Below are 16,792 nucleotides of genomic sequence, written 5' to 3' on the forward strand. Positions count from 1 at the left end.
ATCTTGTATACAATCTATCACATCTCAAGACATTTAACGATCTAGTTTCTTAATACAACCTATCACTGGGTCAAATGCTGTCTGACGTGTTTCATACCGATTGTCAGACCGTTCTTGGCACACTGATTTTGGCCCCGGATGACTCCGTTTATAGGGCTCACGGCGGGTGTGACCGGTCGACAGGGGATGCTTACTCCTCCTAGGCACCTGATCCCACCTCTGGTGTGTCCAGGGGTCCGTGTTTTCCCAACTCTCTATTTTGTATTGCTTATAGGAGTTATGAGATTGATCACTGTTCGTTATCTTCACCTTTCATCCAACAAATTCGAGAATCTGCAGCTGTTTGAATATTATAGTAATTATGTTGTTTGTAATAAATAGTTTTACCTTACCGTTCGATTTCTACCTATATGTGCATATGTTTTTGATGCTGAATAAACCTCTTTCACCTGAGGCGTTATTGCTTTTACTTCAAACTGTCCATTCATAAAAAGATCAGGTGAAGATAACAGTAAGCAATCTCTTAACTTCTATAGAAAATATACATTGAGAGTAGGTCAAACAAAGAACCCCGGGGAATAACAGCGGTGGAATCAGATGCCTAGAAGGAGTAAGCATCCCCTGTTGACCGGACACACCCGTGAGCTTCCTATTTTGACCAGGTAAACGGCAATCTGTAGTTAAACTCAGTATACATATACTAGTAATTTTTTTATTACTAGTATATTCATAAGGCCCTACCAGTCGCGGTAGCTCAGTGGTAGAGCGTTCGCTTCGTTACCGGAAGTCATGAGTTCCGAGTCCCGCTCGTGTCATGGCCGCATCCAACCCAAGACATACATATACGCAGTGATTGCTTCTTCGTCAAACGCTCGGCATTTATAAATGAAAATTACGGTGCTTTCGGATATGACCCTAAAAACTGAGGTCCCGTGTCGCTGCAAGCCTTGACACATTAAAAAAACTATCACTGGTACGACCCTGAGCGCTAAACATAGGTTTACACTTGTGGTACTTCACGTACAGCTGGTAGTATAAAATTCTCAACGGGACGTAAAACGAACAACCGATACAACCCTCGATTAGTACGTATTCCGATATAGCCCTCAATTTAATACTTTATCACGATGCAACCCTACATCAGTACTCTAATACGGTACGGCCCTCAATCAGTAGTACTTATGACATTACGACCTTCAATCAGTTCTTTATCAAAATGCAGCCCTCGGTGTGTACTTTTACAAAGTGGACAGTTTTCGGTCTTGGATAAAGATGACACACTTCGTTGATCACTTGATATGTGACCTTGTTCAACGGCAGAAAGGATGAAATTCTGTCTTCCACAAAGAATGAAGAAACCATTTCTGGTCACGTTACTGTCAAATGTTTGGGCTGAATGAAGAAACCAGAACATTTCTGATAACTTTATTGTCAGATGTTTGGGCTTTTTTAGTTCTTGGACTTAGACCATGTGAAACAGAAAAAAATGTCCTTCGAGCAATTATTTCTGTTTCGTTTCGATGCTATGCTACATTTCCAAACAATTTTTGCACTTCATACTATTTAATAGAACAATAAATCACCACTACCTACTTCCTCCGCATCTGCCTCCTCCTCAATTTATCTACTTCCTCCGCATCTGCCTCCTCCTCAATTCATCTACTTCCTCCGCATCTGCCTCCTCCTCAATTCATCTACTTCCTCCGCATCTGCCTCCTCCTCAATTCATCTACTTCCTCCGCATCTGCCTCCTCCTCAATTCATCTACTTCCTCCGCACCTGCCTCCTCCTCAGTTTATCTACCTGATATATTGGTCTATTCGTATCGTTATAGCTATTAGCAAGGAATAAAGTTTTTTGTTTGCATTATGAGGGTAAAAAGACATTGAAATCATGGGGATGATTTGTGTGAAATGTCTCCGATATAGGAATCTAGACATTAATTCTTTATATTTATGTGTATAATTTGATTTGTTTCTTTTTATGAATATGTAGGGTGTTTTTTTTATGAATATGTAGGTTTTTATGAATATGTAGGTTTATATGGATAAGTAGGTTTTTATGAATATGAAAGGCGAAGATAACGAACAGTGATCAATCTCGAAACCCTTATAAGCAATACAAAACAGAGCGTTGGGCAAACACGGATCCCTGGATATACCAGAGGTGGGATCAGGTGCCTAGGAGGAGTAAGCATCCCCTGTTGACCGGTCACAGCCGTCGTAAACCCTATATCTTGATCAGCTATACGGATTTATCCGTAGTCAAAATCGGTGTGCCAAGAACGGCCTAACAATCGGCATGAAACACGTCAGACAGCATTCGACCCAATGATAGGTTGTATTGGCAAACAAATCGCTATAACAACTATAGAATTTGTGAAATGCTGATTTTAAACGAGACTGTTAGAACTCCTGCACCATCAACTTGTTTGTCAGTATCCTGCTTCAATTTAAAAATTGACCATACGCAGAACAAGCTCTTGCGTATCGAATCAGTTGAGAGATAGATGTAAACACCATTTGGAGGTGATAATGGAAAATAGTTTGCCCGTTAATATCTATTTTCAATAAAATATCTAAGTATGATTGTTTTATTGTATATTGTTTGACGTCCCTTTCGAGAATTTTTACTCATATGAGACGTTATCTAAGTATGAAGCAGAAGTGGACGACTCTGTGGTGTATTTTAATTCGAGTTCACTGGGATATATTGAATTGATATATGAATGAAAATATTATTGTTAATAGATAACACATGGTCGATATATCTAAATGTCGAATTGATGGCATCCCGTGAGGATGCGGGTTAGAATAGTTCCTCAGTACCCCTTGCTTGTCGTAAGAGGCGACTAAATGGGGCGGTCCTTCGGATGAGACCGAAAAAGCCGAGGCCCTGTGTCACAGCAGGTGTGGCACGATAAATATCTCTCCCTGCTCAAAGGCCATAAGTGTCGAGCATAGGCCTAAATTTTGCGGCCCTTCACCGGTAATGGTGACGTCTCCATAGGAGTGAAAAATTCTCGAGAGGGACGTTAAACAACATCAATCAATCGAATTGATGGCCACAGCAAGAGGTTTTTCTTCTCGCGTAGAAGTTTTTGAATAAATTCTGCTCCATAGGAATATAAAAACAGGTCAGTTAACAAAGGAGCACAATTCGTGCCCATGGGGATTCCAACAGACTGTTGGAAGACCTGATTACCAAAGACCACGAAGATATTGTTAATGAAGAACTCCAGCATATTTTGTATTTCAACTTCAGAGTACTTGTGCGTGGAATCAGAGTGGCGTTTAACAAAGTAAGTTTTTGGATGACTGATCACTAGATAGGAATATTTGGGTTTTCCATTTTTGTTGAAGAAGTAAATGTCTATGATGTCAAAAAGTCTCGTCTTTAATTTATGGTGATGAATGGTCGTGTAAAGAGTTGAAAAGTCATACGTTTTGTTGTTGTTGATTTGAGAAAAGTTGTGTGATTTCAAGTTTACTAAAAGTTCTCTAGAATTTTTTTAGAATCCACATTTGATTTACGACCACTTCTGGCATATGTAGTTGCACAGTATGTAGCTTTTTATGAATATATAGGCTTTAATAGATATGCAGGATTTTAAAAATATGTAGGTTATGAATGTGTAGGTTTATATGAATATGTAGGTTTGTATGTCAGGTTGAAAGGCCGGGACCTTTATCGATACCTGAAATATATTAAAACTACAGACAACAAATTGACAAATGATGGGTCTTTATATTTTCTTTCTATACTTCTCCCTGCTATCGGTGATAAATATATCGTTAACATCTTTGTGACACTCCTCTACAAAGTTTAGATTGTGTAATCTCTCCTATTTAATTTGACACCAGGTAAGACCAAATAAACTTGACCTATTGATAAATATTGGAGCGGGTGCAGTACTATATGACTTCAATAGATTGTGTTTGAGTTACCTTGTGTCCAAGTTCAGAAATGTTTTTATTCAAAATCTAAATAAATTCAGGACCTGGGATTAGGGTAGACAATCTGGCAATGAATTAATTCTTATTCCCTCCGCAAATTTCCATTATCCCCGATTGTGTAAAGCGATTAATTCTGAAACTGTACTTGGTAATGTTATCAGAGTATTTGTAAGTACCAAACAGATAGATCTATAAATAGATATAACTATATATATCAATGTTAGTGCCTTATCCTTCAATCATGAAGAAAATAGGAAGTACACAGGGTTTTTCTTTTAATCTTCATCTGGTATCGTGTTGGAAGTTGCTGTAGTGAAAACACACCGATAGTGTGGGAGAAGACAGCATTGTCGTAACAGAGTGTCTATTGGGTGTGATCGTGTTTTTCTAACCTCGGAGACCGAAAACGAAATTCACATGCATTTCGTCATTATCTAGTACGGCCATGTTATTTGACATGTACACAGTGCTTAGATTTCATAAGATAGAAAAGGGATCGATCGATGAGTACTTGAAATTTCTAAATGAAGTATTTGAAAATGGATTTCGCAGTTGTGTTAAATACACCCTTCTTGCATACATTACGACAATCCTTCCCATTAGAAAAACAAATCATTACAACATTTCATGTAAAGAAAAATTATCCCAAGTAGGATAAATGAATTGATTAATGAAATAAAACAATGAATAAATGAATTTAAAAAAGATGATTTAATTACAAAATTTCTTTCAAATTCGGGAAAATTGATTTGACGGCAGACATCATTCATTATCTTTGATATACATGTAACTTGGAGCATGTTTGTTGATGGAAGCAGCCCAGAACAGGTACTGCTGCTCTAGAAAAAGCTTTGATTGATTATTATTGGTGTCTGTGAGACGCGAGGTGCAGAAAAAACCCGATCAATGTCCTCCAGCCAGATAAAGCTTCCGATTGACAAAAATACCACACTCTGCGTACATGCACAGAAACGTTGCATAACTCACGTCGCTGCACGTTACATGCGCAGTAACAAGCATCAAAGGACACGGATTAAACCAGATCTAGTTTAATTCTAGTTTTAATTCGGACTTTTATTTTAACTAAATGACCTCTGTGACGATCTATTTTGCAATAAATGACGCTTCACTATCATGAGCTGCCCTTTTAATTGTATTAATGTTTCAATCAAATATTTACTCCTGGTAAACGTGCATTTACTGGCAAAAAAAATGGCATTAATAGTATTTCATTGAATCGGGAATTCTTTTGGCATGGGATACCCATGGGATTCTCGGCGGTGCATGTGGTCACTGCAAGGTGACTGTACGTGCACTATGTCACGTATATCAGCGTTACATCATATCAAAGTCCCAAAGACTTCCGAGCTCGATCACACCAATCACAAGCTACAGGCGGATAAACCGGGCAAAAGATTACTAACTAAGTCACTAGGTAACTAGAACTGCTGAAGTCGAGGACGAATCACAAGTCGTTATCAGTGTGAGTAAGTTTTATTTCATCTTTACATACAAGTTTGGGTATTTTGTGATTGTTTATAGCTTAAGGATAATTTGCGATGATTTTTTAGTTGATCAAAGGTTACGATATATATATTTCATAAAACATTCATACATGTATATGGATACATGAAATATATTCAAAAGTATTTCTTTCCCATTGTGTATCCGTCATGTTTGCATGTTTGTTTTGGTTTTTTTTTTATTTTTTTTATTTTTTTATTATATCATAACAATATACATGCTTGTTTTAAGACATATTTTTATTCAGAAATTGAAAATTTACTTGTCATAAAACACTGTACAATGTATATACAATATCATATTGATATAATCTCAACTCATATATACTCACCATATGTCTAAATACTGGAACGCTGAAATCGAAGGCAGTTGAGATTTTTAACTTTAGAAAAAAGAGAGACACACATTCATTTTCTTTTTACCTGAACTTTAGGTAAACAGTTTTGATACAGCAAACGCTGAGGGAAATTTAATGGTTGTGGGGGCAGCTCCATCAGCCCAGACGTCTGCGCACGCGTTTTAGAGGATAAAACTTCTTTTTGTAGCCATTTGCTTTATAAAAAGAAGAAAAACTTAAAAGACAAACGAGTTTGGCACGTGGACCTATGACATGTTATAGATCGTTCAGTCTTATATGTGTCAATTTGTATTTATTTTGTAAACGTTAAATTGGAAGTATCTCAAGCCATCGGATTCTCTAAACACTAACCTTCTTTACGGTGACGGCAGTTTACACAAGGAAGTCACTGTGCGAAAAAAATCCGTAAAATGTGGATCGGCAGATGTTTTAATGTATTAAAGATTTTTAAAGTAAAGTTTTGCTTTGCTCAGAAAAACGATTATACGATCTTATGCATATCATCTTATTAGCTGCTTTTGGGGGAAATTTCCTGTGGAAATCATTTTGTATTGATTATTACGAACAAACGATAATTATTAAAACGTCAAAAAGAATATAGTTATATCATTTAAAGTTTTCTTTCCTCATATTTCAAGTGAATTACCACACATAACATGTGGTTTTGTTTTAAAAGCTTTATGATTTATGTTGTGCTATATACGTTTTTGAAATAAATAAAATCAGAGGAAATTATTTGTATTCACGTGTCTTTCCGGTGTAATTATACCAACAACAACAACAAAAAAAAAAAAAAAAAAAAAAAAAACCAAACAAAAAACAAAAACTTAAGTAAATTGCTTTAATTATTTTTTTCCATTGGTAAGGTCTTCGTTTCCAACATACAATTGAGTGGATTCCATCCTTCAGCAAAACAAAACCAAATTTAAAAAAAAAAAAAACAAGCAAAACAGGATAAGTATAATAGATGGCGCTAAAAGCTGCAAGCTTTTCTATTGCGTGTGATATGTTACCTCGTCATTTTCTTCTGAACTGGTTTTATACTATGTTAAAAACATATAACGTTTTAAAAATCACATATTATGTCACAAAATGCTTGCATAATTTACTTAGCGTTGGGGAATTTCATTGATGGTAATTCACATTCTTCCTTGTTATATAGTTTGCCTGTGTGGAGTAACTCTTAGTAATCACGTACGCGAAAGAATTGCAACTATGCAATTCTATTTTTTATATTTACGGCTAGTTTCCAAGCTTACTGTACCGTCCCCGTTTTAGTGCTAGTAGTGCATCTTTAATGAATTAATGTCAGAATAAAAAAAATCAAATTTAGAGATATTCTATTACGCTTTCGGCCACCCTCATCATACATATGAAATATGACTGCGATAAAAAATTTACGTTGATGTATATTCGTTTTGACACGGCATATCTCCTTTACTAAGATTACTATTATTGTAGATAATTAAAAAGAAATTTTTAATAATTTTATATATTTTCCTTGACAGAATTGTTTCCTAAAGTTTAGAACGTTGGTTGAAAATATTAAATGCAACAGTAAAGTTAAAAAACCCAAACAGCGAAGTGATATTAATTTTTTCACGTTATGCATTTCAAATCTGATATGATCCATGGAAATAGAATGATTGTATGTAGGAAACGAGTGCCTTTTTGTATTTTTCATCAGAAATACTCATTCTAAAGATCTCATTTCAAAAATATAAAGACATGTATATTTTTATCTACGTTCTCCCTAACATAATTCTATAGATGCGTGTATTTATTTCAAGTTATTGTTGTGTATCGGGCCGATGTCCCCCATTCATCATTGTTTTGTGACCTTGGTTGAGTCTTGTAGTATGTCCTTCATCGTGTGTTCTTGACCCACGGATTCCCATAATTTCTCTTGTTTGCTTATTTCATTTACAGAAATGTCACACAGTTACACGTATCTATATAATGGTATAACACTGTGCATGCCCTTCATTTTCACTTATGAGCACTTTCTTTCTGTTTTGATGGTTGAAGATTGAGTATCGAGGTGTATTTGATTACTTCCCCTCCCCCATCTACCGAGGATTGTTCAAGGACCTTTTTATCACAAACACCCTACAGCATGCATATGACAATGATGATCTTACACTTGGAGATAAAAAACCTCTGCCTTAGTTGTGTTAATTTTCACCGATACACATTGTCAAATGTAAAAGGTGACTTAAAACGTAAAATATTAAAAAAACCGAAAACAATCGATACGTCTAAAGTACATTGTGAAGTGCATCGCGGTATCATCCACATTGCTGTTATCCAACGAAGAGTGAAGCTAATTTGCAAGATAGGTAAAAGCATTTCAAAATGAAATAAGACCAAAATAATCTTTACAATATTCAAATTCAAAAATACAGTATCTCATTTAATAGCGGATATTGAAATTAAAACATCAGAAAAGAAAGAAAACATGGAGAGAAACGGCGGGAAACTATTTGAGGCTCCCAGCAGACGACCATCGCCCCTTTTGTTGTCGACCAGCCTCGGGGCACCCTGTGTTCTTCTGCCGATAATTCCGATCTTTGAACCAATTTTTTTGCAGCGGAGTCAGTCAAACATCTATTGATATCAGTCATCAAAACGCTGTTAGCGAAAGGGAGGAATTGAAGAGGGGCAAAAACACTTTGATAGCAAACGAAATTCTTATCAAATAGTGGGGGATTTTGAAAAGATTTTTAAGAATACGAAATTCTTTCCAGAAAAGCAGCATACATGTATATCAAAATGTCGAATGTGTATATTGTCTTCAGACACCACATTATATCTGTTTCGCTGATTTTTCGTCTCCACCCGTGTGTGTGGTCCCCCGAACCTGCTTTATTTGCATGGGTGGAATCACAGCGTTCACAGATCCTAGCGTGCTAGAACAACTTTTCATTTATTTGATCAGTATAGTAAAGAGAAACAAATTTGGATGCATTATTTCATTGAGATTTATTTCGAGATTGTGTTTACTCAAGTGAAATGCATTAGCTTAGAAATGAACACAAATTGCCTTATCGTGTCCGCTGATAATACGACTAGTTGTCGGTTTCTTTCAGAGGCACGTGAAAACTACTGAAAAATGATATATCTAAAAACTATCCAAAGAAGGTTATCATATGCCCTCAGCATACTGTATTACATTGTTGGCTTTGTGACATGAATGTTGTTGCGCCAAATTTTGCCATTTCATTTATTGAGTTTGCTTAATCGGATGCAATATAATTTTGTCAAGTGTTGTTTTGTGTAATATAATGATATCGTCAAAGGGTATGTTAACATTTTATTGTCCATTATAGGATACAAACGAATAAATGAATTATATGATTAAAAATTTGAATGAAAAGTTAAGTTTTAATACGATTCTGTAGCTGTTAAAAATGTAAATGTTATAAAGAGACACCAATTTTCTATTACCAACATCACGCGGCGATATTGTTCACTCTGACTAAAGAATTAGAGGGGGTTGTAATCGACCTAACCGTATTATTACGTATTGATACAATTATGTCTTTATCGGCTATCTTATGTTAACGCCATACGATATATATATATATATATATATATATATATATATATATATATGCTATCTAATAATAACGTAACGCATACGATCCCCCCGCGAATTGTGCTTTAATCTATTTCGGACATTATAGGACCACACATTACGACCAATGTAAGGAACTCTCCGTCATAACTTCTTCCATGTGTTGAAAAATGGAAGTCATATATTTGCTAGGTTTGCAGCATTTTAAGAATATATCATACAACTATATGATAATTTTTTATCATTGTGAAACCAAGCTGCTGTATGTAATTGAATTTTTAACCAATCGACCTTCCTTAAACATTACCCAATCACTTGAACGATAAAAAAAAAAGTTTAGTTGAGAAAGCCTCGACCGCCTTTCTACAGCGTCATATAGCGAAAGTCTAACACACATAAAGGTGTAGGTTATGATATTAGGTATGCTTATATTAAAAGCGATGCATCGTGCACAGGATCACATTCTGTCTTGCTATTCAGAACGGATTCATAGTAATGGACTAAAGTAATATCATCTTCGGACATTCTAATTTTTTTCCGTGACATTACATATAATCTTTTAATTTGGTTATCCTGAAAATCATTGAGTGCATCCAGAGTCTAGCGTCTAATACTATTGAGGATTAAATTGATTGTGTCACTCGACGCATTCATAACGCTTTCTTCGCACGTGGTCCGTCATTCAGTGATGAAAATGCATCGAAAAGTTCCACAAGACGCTATCAATTTGAACTAAAGTAATAGACAGAAATGCACTTATTAACGAGTTATTATGCAAAGAAATTTATCCATCTCTTTTCATATTTGTTAAAAAAATATATTAAATTTGACATTTTGTGGTTTATTTTTCTTGCAGATTGTTGAAGAGTCTCTAAGTAAAAACGGAAGAAATTAACATTATTGGGGCTGTTAAGTGAATGCATTAAGTGGAATCAACGTAGTCCCAGAATCAAGAGAAAAAAAAAACCCCGAAATATTTCTAAGGTAAAAAGAAACTCACATACAGGAATTAGATTATTTAACATTGACCTTCTTGCGGGATGTGAAGATCGGCACCCTTTGAATTTAGAGAAGCGTTTTTATTGACAAACTAGCATTTAACCTAGTGATTTCCAAGTACTACCGTGATAGTCATGTAACACGATTCAATTTGAATAACTTGGGACTTATTTAAAGGATAATTTAAACGTTTTGTGACATATTTCACATCCTTAGTGTAATGATGGATTATTCTGAAGATGATAGAATGGGCCTCAGTCCTATACCGGTCAAGTGGTCAGAATCAGCGGCGCATCACTGCAGGTAGGTCTTTGTCTTAGAGATTTAATGAATAATATCAAGGGGGAAAAGAAGAATATTTTCTTAAATACACTGCATAATTTCTTTTCATGATGATGTATGGATTCAGTATGATTTAAACCAGCAGGGGAAAATTTATTTCGCGAAACTACTGTTGATGTTGATAGTGTGAGTTTACATTACCAGCAGATAGTCTGTCTGTGACAGATGATGTGTTCTGTATCAAGAACCGGACGAGTAAAATCGGTGGTATTTTAAAAAAAGTCTTCAATGTCAATTTTGCCCATTTTTGAAACCACTTCTCAGAATTTGGAAGAATTGAGACTTAAACGAAATTCAAATTCCATTAACACATTACTTGAAGCCTCCACACATGGAATACGGTTTGAATATTTGAAAAATAAACATTTTGTGTCAAAGTGGTAATTATACCAAATTCTATTTTAAATTGAATATTTGTTTGGAAGATAAAAAATTGATATATTAAAAGTATATTGTCTGAAAGTAGATTGAATTGTTTTGACGAATTTCATGTAGAAAACTTTCAATTAAAGAATTGTGCATTTTGATTAAAACAGCACGCTCATGACATGAATTTTATGCAATTCACACAATAGTTTGACATTATATTACACATCAAATAGTAGCAGTTTGGTTCCATATGCATTAAAGGTAACCACATTGTGTGAAACACCATGTAGTAATTGGTTGACAGATATTTTACGTCCTCCACTTTTTGCGAGCGTCTTTTTTTTTTTTTTTTTTTTTTTTTTTTTTTTTTTACATTTTAAATTAAGCCACCTGCCCGATCTTTCAGATTTAAATGAACGGAGGTAGTATAAATAAATGTTAACCTTTTAATCTAAACACTGTCGAAAGAAGCGCCCCACTATTAACTTATGTGGCAACCAGCTTTAGCAACTGCACTTTCGCTCTCTACTTGGTTAGTGTTGAAAATAGTATTGAACCGAAGCAAATGTTTTCTCTTGATAATTTGCTGAACAAGCTATATAATGAGAAATTATTTTCAGTAAAAATGGTAATTCTTTTATCTGAGACACTAACGATAGCGGTGAAAGTTTACATTGTCCGTATCAACGGCTCGGAGTGATATCTAAAAATTCTTAGTGTTATCGGTTTTATTGCAGTAATGAGGTAAATACCTTCACAATATTAAGTCCGTTACATAATAAGGCCTTTAATAAATGACCTTGGTAGATCGTCACTCCAAATATTACACACAATTCAGGGCAGTGACATCACTCTCACCCCCTGCTGTAGTCTAGGGCGTGTGGAGCAATAATTCGTATCTTTTATAAATGTATTCCGATACACCTCGGAAAAGATAAAGGTAAGCTCTATATTACCCTCACTGATTACTTCACGGGGCCCTGTTTAACTCGCTCCTTTGCCTGATTTACCCTTAACAGATTCCGTTTGGTGACTGGCAGGTGCTCGCCATGTCCCTTCCGATCCATGCTATTTCAACAATTGTTAGTTTAGTATCATATTTTGATGTGTCAATGTATAGTGCTATGGTTTTTTTCCCTTTGGAAATTCTTGTGAGTGTCCTCATGTTCTGTAATGAAATCCATATGTGTAAACTGCTGCAATAGTTTTTCAAGCAAGTGGATCGGACTGATTAAAGAAAGGTCTGTCATTTGAAAGAAGAGAAATGCTTGATAATACACAATCAGAAGCCGAATGAGATAGAAAATCTGTATGTTTTTCTCGAGACTGTTGATGACAGTAAACAAATGTAAACGGGACACTTGCGATACAGCTGACTAACACATTGTTTTCTGCCTTCAGGTGCGCACTTCTCTGCCTATTGCAATGCAATCACTCCAAGTTATCTCCGGATTGCAGTGAAGATAAAATTTAATATCTTTCATGACACTTTCAACATCTGCGAATATGCGAACTTTGTAATCAAGCCAAAAGAAAGAAAAACACCCTTGAATCTTGATTGCAATATCATTATACAGAAACACTTGTGGTTACTTTCATAATAGAAATATATAATATGTTGAGTTATTATCTGCGTGTAATGTTATTAATTCTTAGTTGTGAATATTGTATATCAATCTTATATGCTGTGAAGTTATCTTTTATTATGAAATCGGCAGCTGATCAATTGTTTCCATTGGGCGTAGTTATTGGAACACTAGCATGATCATTCACATAAATTTTGCCCAACACAGAAAATATAATTACCGTATATTCAATTTTCCCTTTAACTCCATTGTGCTCATGAAGTGCTACAATGTACATCATAATTTAAAATGAACCCCAATTTATAATTGTCGCTGCATCTTTTCAGTGTCTAAATGCATTAGCTACAACTCTGTTTTCGTTATAAGGCAGGATTGAGGAATGCGTGTGTCCTCTAGGAATGTGTACGTCCTCTAGGAATGTGTACATCCTCTAGGATGCGTGCGTCCTCTAGGAATGCGTGTGTCCTCTAGGAATGTGTGCGTTCTCTAGGAATGTGTGCGTCCTCTAGGAATGCGTGCGTTCTCTAGGAATGTGTACATCCTCTAGGAATGCGTGCGTCCTCTAGGAATGCGTACGTCCTCTAGGAATGTGTACATCCTCTAGTAATGTGTACATCTTCTAGAAATGTGTACGTCCTCTAGGAATGCGTGCGTCCTCTATGAATGCGTGTGTTCTCTAGGAATGCTTGCGTTTTCTAGGAATGCGTACGTCCTCTAGGAATGCGTGTATTCTTTAGGAATGTGTACGTCCTCTAGGAATGCGTGCGTTCTCTAGGAATGCTTGCGTTTTCTAGGAATGCGTGCGTCCTCTAGGAATGTGTGTATTCTCTAGGAATGTGTACGTCCTCTAGGAATGCGTGCGTTCTCTAGGAATGCGTGTATCCTCTAGGAATGTATAAGTTCTCTAGTAATGTGTACGTCCTCTAGTAATGTGTACGTCCTCTAGTAATGTGTACATCCTCTAGGAATGCGTGCGTTCTCTAGGAATGTGTACATCCTCTAGGAATGTGTATATCATTTAAGGATGTGTACATCATATAGAATTGTATGTATCTATTTGTTCATCTTCCTGTGGTAGGAGTTTGGTATTATGTACAATACTTGTCCTCCATGGCTAGACTTTAGAAATATTATACCAGTAATAATAATCCCCTCCAGGGAAATTGATTGAAATGACTGAGTCATCACGGGAAACTGATTGAAACTCCTCCAAGAGTAGATGCTAAGAAATTTTGTGTGCCAGGGGGTAGATGTAAGGAATCTCTGTATGCCCGGGGGTAGATATAAGTAATTTTTGTATGCCCGGGGGTAGATATAAGTAATTTTTGTGTGCCCGGTGGTAGATTTAAGGAATTTGTGTGTGTTCGGGGGTAGATGTAAGACATTGTAGTGCGCCCGGGAGTAGATGCAAGGAATTTTTGTAGCCCGAGGGTAGGTGTTAGTGTGTCCGATGTAGATGTTGGGAAATTTAGTTTCCTCCAAGGGAAAAATTAGAAATGATAGTATCATAATCCAGGGAAAGGGATGATATATGTTCGTAATCCAGGGAAAGGGATGTGGAATTTGTTTTTCTGTGGCACGGACTGGGAATGGGATATGGAATTTGTTTTTCTGGGACACGGATTGGGAACGTGTGTGTCGGTTAGGGTTAAGGGTTTGCGATACATTATATGTGTCATTTGTAGGAAGGAGGAAGTGGGCTTTGTTCGTCTCTGGGTTACTCTCCTTCAGAACAACAATCGACACTTGGGATGTTAAGAGTATCACAAGTAGTTCTTAGTAACTAGATGTGAGGCGAGAAAAATTCATTATCTTGGCACAGTATTTGTCTTGTCTTTCAATATGTTTACTTGTTCTCAGACTCGCTAAGATCTGTGGATAGGTCCTTCGACCTGAACAAAGATCGGAACGTGCAAACGGTGGTACTACGTAGCAGAAATAGATTTATGTTGACGTTCAAATATGACAGCTGTAATGTAAATCATTTCAAAGAAACACATGCACTCAATGATGAAGCAGAAATTGAATTTCAATAAACGACAACAATGTTAGAATTACAAACATGACATCATTTTTTTCTCTTTCTTAGAGCATACAACATGCCAACCAATTCATTTTAATGCCATTCATAACACTGTAAAATAAGTTTATAACCTACCATGTTAAGGTTATGTTTTAAGCACATATATTCAAGCATTACGTCAACATCGATTTTGACTTAATATTGTCACGTGGTACAGCCGAATGTCGGGTGTCAGTGTTCCAGAATGCACTTCTTGCCATGACCCAGGCAAAAAACAAGTGCACAATTATAAAAACCCATTGGGAGCCCTTGTCGCCAAGAATGATATTGAATCAAACTTTAGTATATTTACCAATCATATTTCTTTGTCACGTGTAGTTTATCTTCGCCGAATTCCGACAAGGCAAGTGGTCCACAGATCCCACGGAGTTTGACCACCTCCAACATTGTAAATCCTTCCTCAGCTCTCGTCTAAAAACTGACATTTCTATATATACATTTTTTATGAATTTCAAATGTGTGCAGTTTTTGATATACACTTGTTTGTGCTTGACATCTGCTTGCTTCTGGTTTATAACACGAAAAACATCGGGACTTGAATTAAAAAAATGATAATAACCTATACTTCCCTTATAAACCATGTACTTAATACTTGTTATGATACTTTGAATAGAGAGAAAACAGCCCCCTTTACGCTCTTCTCGGGGTATTATAAGTACATGTACATGCACGTATATTACGCAATTTTTTAAATGAAGGAAATAAGTACCTACCATTGAAAATACTGACCCTATATGCATTTCGTAGAAATACTATGCTATATTTACATTCACCGATTTTCTCTCCCTCATATTTCTTTTGAAATTAACATTGCTTTCATCATAGACAATATATACATGTTCATTGAATAGTGACCCTTTAGGTATTTCGTAGAAATACTATACTATGTTGGCCATATTTTTCATGTATTTTCAGTATATTTCATGTCAATGAGAGACGTTTGCAAATACATTTATGTAAAAAAAAAAATTAAGGAAATTCAAAATTGTGTAAAGTGTATTATAGCGTGATAAGAACTGAGACTTGGGTTGTATTTCTAGTATATAGGATGACCATAAAATGAATGTAATCTTAAGTCCAGTTTTAAAATTGACTTTATCCGTAAGATATTGTAATTTATAAGTCAATAAAATTCATGCTGAGATTTGATTTTAGATATTATTCCAAATGTCAATAAAGTATACGTATTTAAGCGATTTTAACAAGTCAAGGGTGTACTTATATAACCCAGTATGTCTTTTCTCGGATTATAGTCATGGGGTCTGGTTTGCTAAACAGAGTCACACAAAAACCAAACTAGGGAGGGCAGCTGCGGAAACCCCCTGTTCAATTCCCCAATTCAATGTGGTGATATTACCCAGATTCTGAAGTGCACACAGAGTGGTACATGCATAACTTTTTATCAGAATTGCATAAATATTTTAAAATCGGGGAGACAAAATTCAGGAAGGAGATGCATAAAGTTTTCATGTAATTATGACAGTGCACAAGCTCATACAACGAACTATACGTAAGACTCATTGCATGAGATAGGAACAAACAATTCGGGGACACCCCCCCCCCCCTCATTCACTGGACATTTTGAAAAAAGGCGACCGCAATCAAGGATTTACCTGTTGTTCAGGATAATAGAGCAGCAGTACCCCCTGCAAAAAAGGGGGTGGAGGCATTTGAAATAATGGCAGTAGTGTTATAAATCGTTTGTGGTTACATGTATTTTGATTTCTTTTTATTATGGTCACTTCGTTATTACTACAATTGTTCTGTTTTGGGTTCGGGATATCGGGTTATGGTTCATCTTCTGAAATACCTATCAAAATTCTCATAACACATCACTGTAAAAGATTTTCTGTGGAATTTAAAATTTATATATTTTTATCATGAAACACATATTTCTTTGATATTGCATATCTTTATCCCTAACCTTTTCGTTCTGTAAATTACTATGGGATAAATATTTTCAAATATCGTATAGTTAATCATTGACATTTTTGTCCA

The 16,792-nt window shown here is 35.8% G+C and overlaps 1 protein-coding gene and 1 long non-coding RNA gene across 2 annotated transcripts in view; both read left to right on the forward strand.

The window, feature by feature from the left end:
• Positions 1 to 9,793: 9,793 nt before the first annotated feature.
• Positions 9,794 to 16,792, forward strand: part of LOC125680128 (uncharacterized) — a 45,704-nt gene continuing 38,705 nt past the window's right edge. The window contains exons 1-2 of the mRNA XM_056153519.1: positions 9,794 to 10,152; positions 10,272 to 10,717. Of these exons, the coding sequence (XP_056009494.1) occupies positions 10,635 to 10,717 (83 nt within the window). The 5' untranslated portion in view covers positions 9,794 to 10,152; positions 10,272 to 10,634. The remainder of the gene's footprint in view (positions 10,153 to 10,271; positions 10,718 to 16,792) is intronic.
• Positions 11,469 to 12,804, forward strand: LOC130051971 (uncharacterized). The gene is made up of 2 exons (XR_008800259.1): positions 11,469 to 12,065; positions 12,527 to 12,804. It is a non-coding gene; the product is annotated as an uncharacterized LOC130051971 (long non-coding RNA).

This window comes from Ostrea edulis, chromosome 2 (genome assembly GCF_947568905.1).
Source record: "Ostrea edulis chromosome 2, xbOstEdul1.1, whole genome shotgun sequence".
Classification (NCBI taxonomy): domain Eukaryota; kingdom Metazoa; phylum Mollusca; class Bivalvia; order Ostreida; family Ostreidae; genus Ostrea; species Ostrea edulis.